This window comes from Narcine bancroftii, chromosome 7, assembly GCF_036971445.1.
Source record: "Narcine bancroftii isolate sNarBan1 chromosome 7, sNarBan1.hap1, whole genome shotgun sequence".
NCBI classification, from domain to species: domain Eukaryota; kingdom Metazoa; phylum Chordata; class Chondrichthyes; order Torpediniformes; family Narcinidae; genus Narcine; species Narcine bancroftii.
Window position 1 is genome coordinate 154,764,398 of NC_091475.1, and position 14,819 is coordinate 154,779,216.

Consider the following 14,819-nt stretch of genomic DNA (forward strand, 5'->3'; position numbering starts at 1 on the left):
GTTCAATGTTCATTGACTAATGTACCCATCAAATTGTACATCTTTAGGAAGTGGGAGGACACTGGAGCACCCAGAGTAGACTCAAGGTGGGGGGGGGGGGGGGGACTACAAACGTGGCACAGTGTCAGAATTCAAACGAGGTCACTGGAGCAGTGAAGCAGCAGCTTTTCTAGTTGTGTCACCTCAAAAGAGACAGAAACAAGAACAATCACCACTTCAAAAAATACTGACAAAATACCATTGTTCACACTGCAAAATAAAAATTTTCAAACTGACATTTACATATATACAAAATTTATTTCACCTCCACAAGTTTGGAAGCCAGGTACATGGAGATGGTTGTGCTTTTATAAAACATCATGGACATTCCTGCTAAGAAGCCTGTATATAAAAAAAAATGATTGATGCTCATTAACACAATGGACAGACACTCACAAATAGTAATAGTTATGAAATATAACCCCTTTAGCTCTTCATTGAATGGCATCTTGGATTACACTGTATATAGTTCTTTAATAAGTCATCTTAGAAAAATATTTGAACTTTGAAATATGTGCTGTCACACTAAATGCAAACAAGGGAAGGCACAAACTAATCGAAGTGAAAAAGATTTTGTGTAGTTCTCATTATTAGGAATTAGTCAGAACATTTGGGTTTACATCTTTGACTGTCAAACAAATCAATATTTTAAATGTGTTTTAAAGAAGAACAAATCCCATCATCATATTCAAACTGTTAAACAATAACTATTCCATGCAACAGTTATATAATGTAGCTGAATTCTACATAACTGTTCATAAAAATTAAAAAGCACTCAGATGGACTTTTATTTATTATACTTCATTTCTCTCCATGTTATTCCATAAATGGCTATCTTAAAGACATATGTCGAATGCATTGGAAAAACACTTGTAAAAAATAAGCTGAAAAATTATTGCTCTCACCAGCAATCAGTGCATGAAGCTCATCATCCAAATTCCTCACCCATCGGAGGAAGCAGCTCGTGCCCTTGGCATGAAATAAGAACACCATTAAATTGTCTGTTTAATAGTATTGTAAATGCCTTTACCAAATGCTATTCAGTAAATTCCTTGCTTCAAAATTGAAGAATCATAAAACAAACAATGCATTTGCTGTTTAAAAAAAAATAAAATTCTGACCACAAATGAGTCATCAACTCAAATGATTATTTATCCACAAACGAGCCAGCATATTCAAGGGATTTAGAGATATTTTGGGAGTTGCAAGTTTACAGAACTCGCTGTTGGATTTTTAGTGTCAATCATTTGCTTTACTTTATCCCACCCTAAGGCCTTCCATTTAAATTTTAAAAATTGCTGGGCTTTCACACAAATTATCCAATGAACTTGTCACAAAAAGCTATACCTAGTAATTAATACCTTACATCCAAGTCATGCCCAATCTTGATCACATGAAAAAAAAATCACATCCAGGAGGAAATCAGTGAAAATAATTTACCTGGTCGGTTACTTCTTCTGGAAAAGAAAAAGTACCGTGCAATTGAAAATAAGTTAACCCAGAGGAGAGCAAAACTGCTGGGCCTAACAGGAAACCTGACCTGATTTTCCATCAGGATGTTTATTAGTGCCAGAAATCCATTGTTGGCATGAAATTCACTCTAACGACGTTAGTAATTGCACGACATCTGGTTTAATCCATTGAGAGTGAATTTCAACCTCATTTATCAGGAAAACTGCAGTTCTTGTTTACTCATAGAAGGTCCAGCTTCTTCTGGCATAAGGTTTTGCTGAAATCGATCCATTTCAAGGGTTAGGAATCACAAATTACCATCAATGATGAAACTTGAAGCAAAAAAAAAACGAAAACTGCTGGAAGAACTCGGAGGGTTGAGCAGTATCTCTGGACACAAGAAATACTCACCTTTCATCTTGAGACCCAGCATCAGCATTGTGAGTGCAGGGAGAATATAGCAAGCAGATAAAAGTGAGAGTGAGACAGAGGGTGATGGGTGGAATTAGATGAGGGAGAGATTACAAGCAGATGCAACTAGATGAAGAGTTAATGAATCTGGATAAAAGCATAAACTGAGTCCTGAATTGGAATGATCACTTACAATCACCATGAATGATGGAGCAGGCACAATGATCCAAATAGCCGATTTTTCTATATAACATACATCTCATGAGCATCAGAAGTAGCCACAGGGAGCAAATGGCAGGAAGCACTTTCACCTAAATCACTGTCCAGCTGAGTTTACAGGTATCTCTGCTCATACTGAGATGCCTCTAAACAGTAATGTCTTACTGTTTGTTCTTCAGTAAACTTGCTTTAACTGAGATCCTAGATATTCTACAAACACAAACCATCCCTCCCCCCTTATTAGCTCTCAAGATCAAATTTATGATCCCCACAAGACTACATTACTCTCTCAGGATAATTCCACGTTGCTATTGTTGATCCTTGCCACTTCTCACAGTTACTGCTATAGTTGGTAAGTCATCTAAGCTCCACAATCAAATCAAAAATGTCATTGGCTCTTTCTACTGCCAAGAGGATGAGGTAGAAAGGATACAATATTTGTTCGCACCACGAGTTCCCGAAGTAGATGAACTCAGTCTGTGCATGTTCAAACCTAGTAGGGATCATACTGGTTTGAGCAACAGCACAGAAGCAATGCTGCAAACAATATGTTTCCGATTATCTGAAACACTTGGGATGGGATGTGCATAGATTAACTGCATTTTCTGGATATCAGAGAAATGCCTTTAAGCAGCCCAGTTTAAGCAGCAGAATACTTGTATCGGCCGCCACCATCCCTGACGCCTCCCCATTGCCATTGCAGAACCTGCCCGGGAGCCCAAAGTTCCCGCTCTGATCCCAGCCCAGTGTCATCAGCATAAAGCAACAGCCAAGAACAAGGGAAGGTTTTTCAAGCATGAAATAAAGTTGAATTCTTACCTTGAGTACACCTAACTACACAAGAGCTTTGTTAGATTCAAAATGGCGCTATGAGTGCGTCAGAGTCCCACTTGAGCACAGCAGGTAAAAATCAGCTTTTTTTTCAACTAGTGACATCATATCACCGCCAAATGTTTTTGCTGATAAATGAATTTTGGTAAAGTGGTTTTCAGATAATTGGAAACATACTGTATTACAACCCAGTGATCCAGAATTGATCCTGACCTCAGTCAGGAATATATAGGACTCCCCCAAGTGCCCTGTTTCTTCCCACACCTGAAAGACATGCTGGTTGCTCAAGTCAATGGCCATTACAGTGTAAGTGGATGGTTGGAGAATCAGGGTGCAGTTGATGAGCATGTGAAGGAGAATAGGTAACAGGCAAGTGAATGGCATAATGCAATTAATTGCACTGCCTCTGAGAATCGGCAGGCACACAGTGAGCAAATACTTTTCTGCTATTTCGCAAGAAAATAAGAGAACTCTTTCAAGAATTCCTACCAAGAGCATATGGTTATGGGATTGGAGGATCACATGCCCCTCTTTCAGACAACCAGGCTTGAATTATAAAGCTAGGTTGAATAGGTTGGGACTTTTCTCCCTGGAGCGCAAGAGGTTGAGGGGGTTTACAAAATCACGAAGAGCATAGATGAAGTAAATAATTATGGTTTATTTCCCAATGTTCAGGAATCAAACACCAGGGTTAACAGATTTAAGGTGAGAAGGGCAAGATTTAAAACAGAACAGTAAGGCACATTTTTCACACATAGGGTGCTGTTTATATGGAATGAGCTGCCAGACTAAGAGCTAGAGGCAGGAACGATTACAACATTTAAAAGACATTTAGACAGGTGCATAGGAAATGTTTGGTTAAATATGGGCCAAACACAGAGAATGAGATGAACTTGAGTAGATAACTTTGTTGGCAGGCAGAAGGGCCAACTTCTGTTTTGTACAACTCTATGACTTCATCCTCTCCAAATCTCTCTCATTGAATCTCGGACCATACTCCCTTATCATGAGTAAACTGCACCATTCTTCACATTGCACTGTTTAATGCAATTCCAGAACTGGTGTAAGGGTGGTGTCTGCCTGTTTAAGGACTGATTTTGCAGGTTTCAGTGCAAAGTACTAAAACAAAAAAATCTGAGAAGGGTGCACTGAATTTAGTAAACCATGCACAAAATCAGTGAACCGGTGCGGACTCGAAAGGCCAACATGGCCTGTTTCCGCTCCGTAAATGGTTATATGTTGTCTCATGACTGAAGCCAATGTTATTTTAATAGGATGGCACCTATAATTACAGTTTGTTATGTTCACTGTTCCTCTTCACTGTATCGGAGGAGAATTTTAACGTATCAACTGCAGCAACTCTTCAGTGGACTAACACCAAACAACTTCCAAACTTTGTTTATCCCCTATTAGCTTATATTTTATATTTATTTTCAATATTTGTCATCTCTTTCCTAAAAATTTTAATGGTCTTTACTTCATCGATGTTATGTGATGAAATTTCTCCCATCTTCTCCCTGTTAAATGGTGCCACTTTTTAAAGGTGTGGATCCATTTGACTCTTTTCAAAAAGAAGCAACAGAGCGAATGCAAAAAGCTTGTCAAAATATTTTTAACAATTTCTTGATTCAGGGCATGTGGTAGGAGGTGCATGGCCAGTTTTTTCCAGCCATATACAGAGAAATTTTTCATCCTTAAGTAGCTATATCATTATCCTGTGGAAATTATTTATGATTCTTGGTTAATACTTTCAGAAACACTATTAATATCTTGACAGCTCCCTGTATGATTAAAAATACTCTTAAACTCTGTGCACAGCTTTGAGCAAAGATTTACACTTTTTGGTTTTTAATTAGCAGAGTTGTTCACTCAAATAAATTACTTTCCTCTACCCATCTAATCCAAATCTACCACCTTGAAGACATTTAATAAGATATCCCTTGTTGCTCATTGCACCAAGGAAAACAGTCCTAAATCTTTAAACAGAACCTCCAATTTGTCATCCCTCATCATCCTGATAACACAATACATGCTTCCTAAAGTATCTATTTTAAACTTTCGTGATTGTATGCAACAAAATACAACATATTGTTTTGATTTTAAGTGAACATTATTCATCCATTGTGAAATTGATATATTTTTGAAATAAGCTTCCTGGACATTTCACATAACAGACAGACTCAAACAAATGATTTGTTTCATGTGAACAATCCTCGAGATCATACTTCAATTTTTAAAATATTCGTGACGATATTTTTCAATTAATGCTCATTCGACAATTGTCAAATTACCACGACCATCTCAAAACCCCACCCTAAATTTCACAATATTCATCCCTTTTCAATTGGATTTCCTAAAAATATAGAATATATTACAGTATTTGACAGCATATAGGACTCCCCTATTTTTTCCCCCAAAAATTGCAAAAACCACCTCGGACATTTTGATGCCACCATTTTGCAAGATGGTGACAGGAAGAAAGTGCTCAAACTACTCACCTGTGCTTTCCCGAGTCACTGCCGCTGCCGCCGCTCACTTCCCCAGTAAGAAGGCTCGCTCTCTCCCTCCTTCCTGCTTGCTCACACCCAACAGCTCACTTTCCCCTTGCTCACTCTCTCCCTCCCAACACTCACTGTCTCCAACAGTGCTTTGAGGGAAGCGCTGGGCCTTGATGATCAGGCTTTGTTTGACGAGCACAGCTCCCCAAACAGATTGAATGAACCGTGGGGGCAGGTGACAGTGAGCAAGCAGCCATTTGCTCACTGCCACCCGCCCCTAAACCTCATTCAATTTGCTCAGGGGTCCCATCGCTTGCTCGTTCCCTCCCACAGTGCTTTGAGGGGAGCACTGAGCCTCATTCAACAAACACTGATCATCGAAGTCCAACGCTCTCCTCAAAGCACCATGGGAGACAGTGAGTGACAGGAGGAGTTGAGGGCGAGAGCGACGGGAAGGAGGGAGGGAGTGAGCGAGCGAGCGATGGGAGGGAGGGAATGAGCGAGTGACGGGATCCCCAAGCAAATTGAATGAGGGAAATACACGAAAACAAATTTTTCCTGAAATTTCACACTAAAAATAGGGGCGTGGGATCCCTATATGCTGTCAAATATCGTAATTTCATTTTTCTCATTAACAATTTCTTTCCCAAATTGACATTATTATTGTTGCAATGCAACAAACTTGAATATAAGCTTGTGTGTTATTACCTTGTAAATACTGACAAAGGATCCGAGGAAAGCTCCAAGTTGGAAATTTTCTTTGTTGTACAAGGCAGACAACAACCGAGATGGCTTTGTAAACAAGTGTCGAAATGCTGATGGAATACGAAGGCAGCACTGAATAAGGTACCCAACACTGAACATCCGTATAAAACCCTGAAAGAGAGGGTTTTTTTTAAATACTTTGGAAATAGTATGACGTGGAAGCCATATAGTTGCATTTTCTGTCTCCTTTAATTGAATTTCCATGGTAGTTTGTTTAACTTTCAGTCTTACACTCATTAAACAAAATCCCAAATGGAATATTGCTGAATTTACTCTGACTTATAAAAAGACCAACAGATATTGTAATAGTAATGCTACTCCTCCAAAAAAAAATAAGGGGTCAAATTCCAGCAAGTATTTTCATTCAGTTTTTAAAATAGTTTGTTTAAAAAAATAGCAAGAGATCACAAAATGGCAGATCCTCAAAAAAAAACTCAACCATTTCCAAAATTCCCTTTAGGGAAGGACAACTACCATTCCTTCCTGGACTTGTTAATTAGTATCCACATCTCCCATCAGCATGCAACTCACTATTCAAATTCCTTACACCTCATAAGATAAGAGTCCTGAATTTCTATATCATACATTTACTTTCATAACAAGTATTAATGAAGGAAAACCTGGAAATTTAGGACAACAGATTAGCCAGCTTCTGATTGAAGAAAATAGGATACATTTCAAATCTATTCACAATTCAAGGGACACACTGACACTCTCACAATCTGCCTTCTCTTTATACGGATGGACTATGCCTTGCTACTTTCTGGGTGTAAGCAGATTATGGTGGCCAACTTGGATAAGTTCTCAAATGAACTCTAAAACTTTGCAAGATAGTTGTATCCAAAAATTGGATCAACTGTTTGGCTGTTCGATGCATCAGTCAATAGAGCTGTTGAACAGTTTCATTATTGGCATTTTAAACATCTGATGAGCAAACTATGTAAAACTATGCCCCTGTAACTCCTGTCTATCCTATTTGTGGGCGGCACATTGAGCGTAGTGGTTAGCGCAATGTGATTACCACGCCAGTGACCCAGGTTTGAATTCAATGCCATCTGTAAGGAGTTTGTATGCTCTCCCCATGTCTGCATGAGTTGCCTTCAGGTTCTCCGATTTCAGCCCGCCCTTCAAGACCTAAGAGCATTGTAGGTTAATTGGAGTATTTGGGGCAGCACAGGTTTGTGGGCTGGAAGGGTTTGTTATTATGCTGAATGTCTAAATTAAATTAAAAAATAAAATTTAATTTTTAAACTATTTAAAAATTACGTTAAAAAATAAAAAATAAATTAAAAATGAATTAAATTTTCATGTACTCTTGTTCACAATAATCCACACTAAGTGCGTGATTAGAAGGAATCATTTTACTTTGTCTAATTCCTCACCTGAGCACATAGTCTTTATACTGACATCTCCCACAGTAATCAACTGAAATACAGACTGTATGTTCTTGGTCTTGGAGCTACTGGAGAGAAAATAACCCTCCAAATTCAGCTATTTTAATGTAATCCACCCAAAACATTATTTTAAACAATAAAGATGTAAATTTTATGTATTCAGTTGTAGTCTCTCACAGATTGATAATTGAGTGTCTGATTCAAAGTTATTGATGCTTTTAGCCGAGCCCCATACTAGAGCTTCCAGCATTCCTGTTTTAGCCCTGACAATAGTACTCAACCACAGGTCAAGGGAGGAAACTTGCCAGTGTTTTCTGCTCTGATAACCAAAGAAAACATTCAATTAATTGGGAAACTAAAAACATTTACATGAGATGGAAACATGAGTGGCACAAGATAAATTTTGGAATTCAGTTCAGAGGGCTGCAAGTGAAAGAAATTTCACAGGAGGCACCTCATTTGTCATTCATCACACACAAATAATTCAGACCCAGAGGCTGCTGGCCTGGTTTTTTGTTGAAACAAAAATATGAAGATGAGAATTAAAAAAACAAAGAATGCTATTTTTGCTGCCCCTACAGATATCGATAAAAGGAGAAACTACGGGCTGGTGAGACAAAGACATTAATATTTGTGCAAATTCATGTTAATTGTTTTAAATCCACAAGTCTTTCACATTGGAAGATGTTACAAGGAGTCAGTCATTTAAAAACTGGGTGTTACAGGTTATATTATATTTTATATTATATATAAATATGTTTTTAAAAAGAGATAGATTGTGGGGGTTTAGTCTAGGTCAATTCACAAACAGACATTATCATTTCACAAAAGACATCTCATTTGAAATGCAGGAGCATTGAAGAATGCCTATGGAGACTTCACAAGTAGGTGTTAATTGGACTGATGTGGAATAAATGGACTATTGTCTTTAAGCAACAGATCTCCAGGCAGAAACTGATTCTGGTGCCAGCAATCTGCCTAGTTGCAGTTTGCTGTACTAAGAGGGGACAAGTGGTTTTGCAAAGAGAGAAAAAAAACTGGTGATTCAATGGACAGATAGATAGAGAGAGAAGGTAGTTAGTTCTACAGTAGCTTTTGGAGGCTGCAACATGGCAAGCTGGCAGGCTTGCTGAAACTTTGCCAGGTCCCGAACTGAGATCATGTCTTTACGCCATGTTAGGGTTCGCCACATAGGCATATTGGGTGTTGGCGTGGAGGAGATGCACCCTTTCATCCAGTGGGTCAGACTTACGACTCCTGACGTACTTCCTGAGTAGGACCAGCCTGGGATCGTCAGTCAGGATGGCAGCGTGGTCCCTGAAGTGGAGTTCCAAGTGAACAAAAACATTCTTTCATATGGAGTGGTACATAGGAGCGATCTAATGGAGTGAAGTGCATCGGGGAGGACATCTTGCCATTGAGAGACTGGAAGGCCTTTAGACCTCAGGGCTAGCTAGAAAAATGGCCTTCCAAATGGTAGAGTTCTCCCTTTCCAAATTCCCATTCCTTGGGGGGTTGTAACTGGTGGTCATGCTTGTGGCAATGCCTCTGGCCAGCAGGTACTGATACAGCTCATCATTCATAAAAGAGAACCTCCAGTCACTCTGGATATAGTAGGGGTATCTGAAAAGGGTGAAGAGATTGCACAGGGTCTTGATGACTGGCAGTGGTTGTGTCTGGGCAGAGGATGGTGAACGGGAAATGTGAGTACTCATCAACAATGTTGGGGAAAGTACACATTGTGGACAGAGGGGGGGAGAGGCCCCTTGAAATCAATGCTCAAGAATTCAAAGGGGTGGGTGGCTTTTATGAGATGCACTCTGTCTGGTCAAAGGAAGTGTAGTTTGCACTCCACACAGACCTGGCTGTTTTTGGTTATGGTCCTGATCTCCTCAATGGAGTAAGGTAGGTTGTGGGCTTTGGTAAAGTAGAAGAATCTGGTAACCCTGGGGTGCCAGAGGTCACTCTGGAGGGCTTGTACCCAGTCTATTTGTGCTCTGGCACATGTTCCACAGGATAGGGCATCTGGGGGACTCATTGAGTTTCCCAGGCTGGTACAAAATATCATAATTGTAGGTGGAAAGTTCAATTTTCCACATCAATATGTTATAGTTTTTGATTTTACCTCACTGCTGATTGTTGAACATGAAAGCAACTGCATGTTGGTCTGTCAACAGGGTAAATAATTTGCTGGCGAGGTAGTGTCTCCAGCGCCGTACTGCCTCAACAATGGCTTGGGTCACCTTCTTGACAGAGCAGTGTCGAATTTTAGGGCCCTGGAGGGTGCAGGAAAAGATGGCTATGGGTCTGCCTGCCTGGTTAAGGATGGGGGCCAGGGCAAAGTCGAATGCATCGCTCTCCACCTGGAACAGGGTGGATTCATCCACAGTGTGCATCATGGCCTTGGCATAGGCATCTAACGTCAGGGGAAAAGTGGTAGATTTGATGGGGTGTGCCTTGTCTGCATAATTGGGGGCCCACTGGGCACAGTAGGAGAAGAAGCCCAGGAACCTTTTCAGGGCTTTGAGACTGTGGGAAAGGGGAAGTTCCAGAAGAGGTCGTGTTTGGGACCAATGACTCTGTTCTCTACACTGCAGCCAAGGTTAGCAAGGTGGGTTGTGTGTGAGGTTAAGGAGTTTGGCAGTCTGGAGAAAGTTACATGTGAGGTTAAGGAGTTCAGTGGTCTGGAGAAAGTTTTCAAGAATGGTGTCATGATCCTGCGGGTCATGGCTGCCAATGGTGATGTTGTCCACATAGGGGAATGTGGCCTACAGGTCATACTGGTCTACCATTCGGTCCATCTCCTGCTGGAAGACCGAGACCCCGTGGTGATGCCAAAGGGAACCCTTAGGAAATGGTAGAGGCGGCCATCTACCTCAGAGGCAGTATAGTGGCAGTCTTCCAGGCGGCTAGGGAGCTGGTGGTATGCCAACTTTAAATCAATAGTTGAGAATATTGATATTGAGTGATTTGATTTACCATGTTGGATATGTGAGGAAGAGGGAATATAGCTGCATATATCTATTAATGGCCTGACTATAGTCAATGACCATTCTGTGTTTCTCTCCATTCTATACCACCAACCACTTGGGCTCTCCAGGGGCTGGTGCTGGCTTCAATGGTCCTTTCATTCAGTAGCCACCACACCTCCAACCTAGTAAAGGCCCTGTCCCCGTCACTGTATTGCCTACTTTTGGTGGCAATGGGTTTAGAGTCAGGGATGAAGTTGGTGAACAGTGGTGGAGGGGTGATCCTGAGGGTTGAAAGGCCGCAGGTCATGCGCGGTGGACAATCTGAGGGTTGTTGGCTAGAAACGGTGGAAGGAGAGGCTGGGGTTTTTTGTGTGTCAAGAGCAGTGGGCAGTTGGAAAACTGCTAGTTACAGATAGTGAGGGGGAGATGGGGCCCATTGTACTCCATCGCCACACTTTTATGGTGGCGTAGAAAGTCCAGCCCGAACATCACAGCAGCGCAGTCAGTCACTACACAGTAGCCACAAACATCTGCCATAAAAGACTTCGAGGCCATAGAGACCTTGTAACTTACTAGCCTTAACCTGAGGGAGTAACTCTGCACTATGTCGGGGTGGAAGAAGCTCCCCATGCTCCCACATCGAACAGGCAGCTCATCTCATGACTATTTACCTCGATGTCCATCATCGATCTGGCGAGGGCTACCATGATCTAGCATGATGGAGGCCAGTGTTGAATTGCTGTCAAACTCCATAGATGTGGTGGAGTGTTCAGATGTTTGATCCCAAGATGGTGGCTCCCACACGGCACTGTTGGGTTTAGAGGGCAACTTGGATTTACCCATGTTTGCATAATGCCCTTTCTTTCCACATCTAGAGAAAACTGCATCTTTTGCTGAGCAGCATTTTCTAGGGTGCTCGTGCAGGCCGCAGAAGTAGCACTATGGGTGCTTGCAGAGTACAGCGGCCATGGTCAGGTCACTGGTAGGACTTGGCAGTGGCAGTACTCCACAGGCTTGTGGCCCTCCCACGTGCCAAGATGGCAGCGCCCAGGGTAACCATGAAGTGGCCGCGTTGTCAGCTGAGTAGGCATCCATATAATATTGGAGGGCCACCTTTAGGATGTCTGCTAGTTCGACTGCCCTCTGTAAGTTGAGCTCACCCTGCTCCAACAGTCTCTGCCGGATATAGCTGGATCTGATGCCTGCAACATAAGTGTCTCTGATCAAGTCCTCCACGTTCATCACGGCCGTCACAGCCTTGCAGCTGCAAGCCTGTCCGAGAACTCACAGGGCCCAAAGGTATTTGACACTTGATTTTCCCAGGTCACTGTTTTCAGGTAGCCAGGTGTCTAGCATAGACATCATTTACCTTCCTCATGTGCTGCCTTTTCAGTATTTCCAATTCCTCTGGGTACTACTTGGTGTCCCTGATCATCATACCAGGGGACTGACCTGGAAATATAGAACTTACAGTTTGCCATTCTCTGATCGAACGATAGTAGAGGAGGCCTGCAGGAACGCTTCAAAGCAACGCAGCCAAAGTTCGACGCTGTTGGATGTGTCATGCGATTGTGGGTTGCATTCCAGTTTTTCTGGTTTCAAAATCTGCTCTATTATCAAAAGAAATTGTTGTTGATAAAATTGATGCACTATCAATTACTTCAAACGGCTAGAAGTTCTATAGAAACTGATAGGCTTTTATTAACAACAGAATGGAGGGACATCCATGGTGGTCAACTGTCCTGGACTTAGGAGGGAGCTACAGCAGAGTCGCCTTTATTCAGGGGTCTGTGGGAGGAGCCACAGGCACAGTCAGCAAAGGGCATGTCCAGACGAACTATAACAAATACTAACACAGCCAAAACATGCATACAGTGGTTTACCACACTATGACTAGGTCTTCCTCTGGAATGGACACCCTCTAAGGGGAAGAAGCTGTTTTGTAATTTAATACAAGAACTGGTTTACATGAAGGTTGCAAGTTGGGAGTCCTCCTGCCAAACACTTGTCCCACTCTTCCCATAACACACAAGAGGAGAACTGTTACAATAAGTACATAACTGAAAGAGAATCTGTTTTAAATAATGTTATGGCAAGATCACAAATGCCATCGAGGCCTGCACGTAACAAGAGGCTTGCTCCACCTGCAGGCCATCTATGTGATCCAAAATCGGCAGGCTGAAATCCCAGAGGAAAAAGAGAGAAAACTGAGTTTTTAAGAAGTTCACATCTTTGTGAATGAGTATTGTTTGGAACAGAATATAGCAATGCAAGCAAATATGGTGGCATGCAGTCTAAATCTTAAATGTGATTAATTTTTTGTTTAAAAGTTCAGCAGGAATAAAAAGCAGCTTAAAATATGATTACTGGGTTGAAGTTAAAAATATCCTCAAATATTGCTGAAAAATGGCCATTACAATTGTATAGAAGACGAAAATACTGTAATGGAAGCAAACAGTGAGAAATTATTTCTCATACAGGAAAATATAACATGACAGCAAAGAGTTCAATATGACGAAGTATCATGTCAAATTCCTATTTTCCTGGTGTTTTTGATTTTACATTGCATACCTTTGCTTTCAATTGGAGCTAAAGGCACCACCTAGTGTACTTAGATGATTGTAAAATGGCCACAATATGTAAACTGTAAAACACTGCTGATTTCAATGGAGAACAGTCACTCACTTTAATGCAGTAGGAAATACAGTTGTCTTCATAATGCTTACAACATCTGTGTCTTGGACCACGCTTGCAACTAAACAGAAAAAAATTATACATATTGTTCCCATTTTAGTAATGCTATCTTGAGAAAAATCCTCAAACATTAAATAATAAAATATAAATCATGTATTTAATGATTTTATTCTGTAGTAGGAGTGAAATAAACAATGCTTACTATATCATTAATCACATCCAACTGAACGACCTACAGCTTTAGACACATGGGATAAGTGATGGAACACTTCGGCAGGGTCAATACCTACCATGGACTCCATATCAGACATACATTGTGCTCATTATTCATGGTTGGATATTAAGTACATGACAATTTAATACACCCCATAAAATAAAGTGAATGAGAAGAACTGTACCAGTTGACTTTACTAACAGCAATAATAAATTAAGTGGTGCGTAGGCATTAAATCAAGGAAGCAAAACATTAGGTCATCCATTGGGTTACAAGCAGCAAATTCAGAATTTGTTTCAACTTCAGCTAAAATGTCTCAAGCTTCACGTTGCAAAATGATGTAATGTTTTCAGTCTCATTGTCAAAGCTCACATTATGTACCTCACGGAAGGCAATAATTAGCAATACAACTTTCACTGATATGCAAAAAAAGTGAATTGGACAGTAATGCTGCATTGTAACCTGTTGATCAAGTAACGAACCTGGGCAGTGCACAGCATAATATTGCTTCAGGACAGTTGTCCTGCATGAAGCAAGGGGCTAACGTTTTAAAGTAGCTAAAGCATCCAAAACAGTTTATTAATGCAGGAAGAATCAATTTTCTGGATGAATGCAATTAAGATCAGGATTCAAATTGCTCAGACTTGCAATCTCAACAGGCTTGCGCACTTCACTGGTTGCACTTCCGTTTGTGCCTTTCGAAGTAAAATTAACCCTGCAGAGAGGTTGTTGTCTTTAAGGCAGGAGAACCCCCTCAGTTAAACTGAAGGTGTTGACCCTGACTGCAACTGGAGTTACACAGAGTGGGGTGGAGTGATATGTAGAGATAAAGGCTACCAGTGCTGGAATCTGATAGGAAGAGAAGGTGAAGTGCTTTTATGGAAGGTTAAATGAGACCATATAGACATGAAGAGGGCAGGGATGGATGGGGAATATGCAGGGGAAATAAGGGTGGAAAAGGATGGTACCAGTGAGATGCAGATAGAAGGTATACAAGGCCAGTTGGGGAAGGGTACAAAAATGAGAAAGTGGGAAGAACTGAAACAGCTGGCAAGAAAAGAGAGATTAACTGAAAACTGAATATTCAATGTTCATACCATTGGGCTGCAGTCTGCCCATCTGGAATACGAGGTGCTGTTCCTCCAGTTTACATGTGAGGCTTCATTCTGGCAGTAGTGAAGGGTGAACAAATCAGTACAGAAACGGGAAGTTGAAATGACACTCAACTGGGAGCTCAGGACGCCCACTGAGGACAGCACAGATGATTTGCGTTTGACCTCATCAATGTAGAGAAACAAATGCAATGCAGTAGATGAGATTGGAGAAGATA

At 41.1% G+C, this 14,819-nt stretch overlaps 1 protein-coding gene across 9 annotated transcripts in view; it reads right to left on the bottom strand.

Annotated features, from left to right (window-relative positions):
- The window catches only part of tmem135 (transmembrane protein 135), a 382,777-nt gene that overhangs the window by 22,336 nt on the left and 345,622 nt on the right, over positions 1 to 14,819 (bottom strand). For 8 of the 9 annotated variants that reach the window (XM_069890895.1, XM_069890892.1, XM_069890890.1 and 5 more), the window contains 4 exons: positions 13,267 to 13,336; positions 6,159 to 6,326; positions 945 to 1,008; positions 305 to 381 (listed from right to left, as the gene is read on the bottom strand). In XM_069890895.1, the coding sequence (XP_069746996.1) occupies positions 305 to 381; positions 945 to 1,008; positions 6,159 to 6,326; positions 13,267 to 13,336 (379 nt within the window). The remainder of the gene's footprint in view (positions 1 to 304; positions 382 to 944; positions 1,009 to 6,158; positions 6,327 to 13,266; positions 13,337 to 14,819) is intronic. The other variant, XM_069890893.1, reaches the window with a different exon arrangement.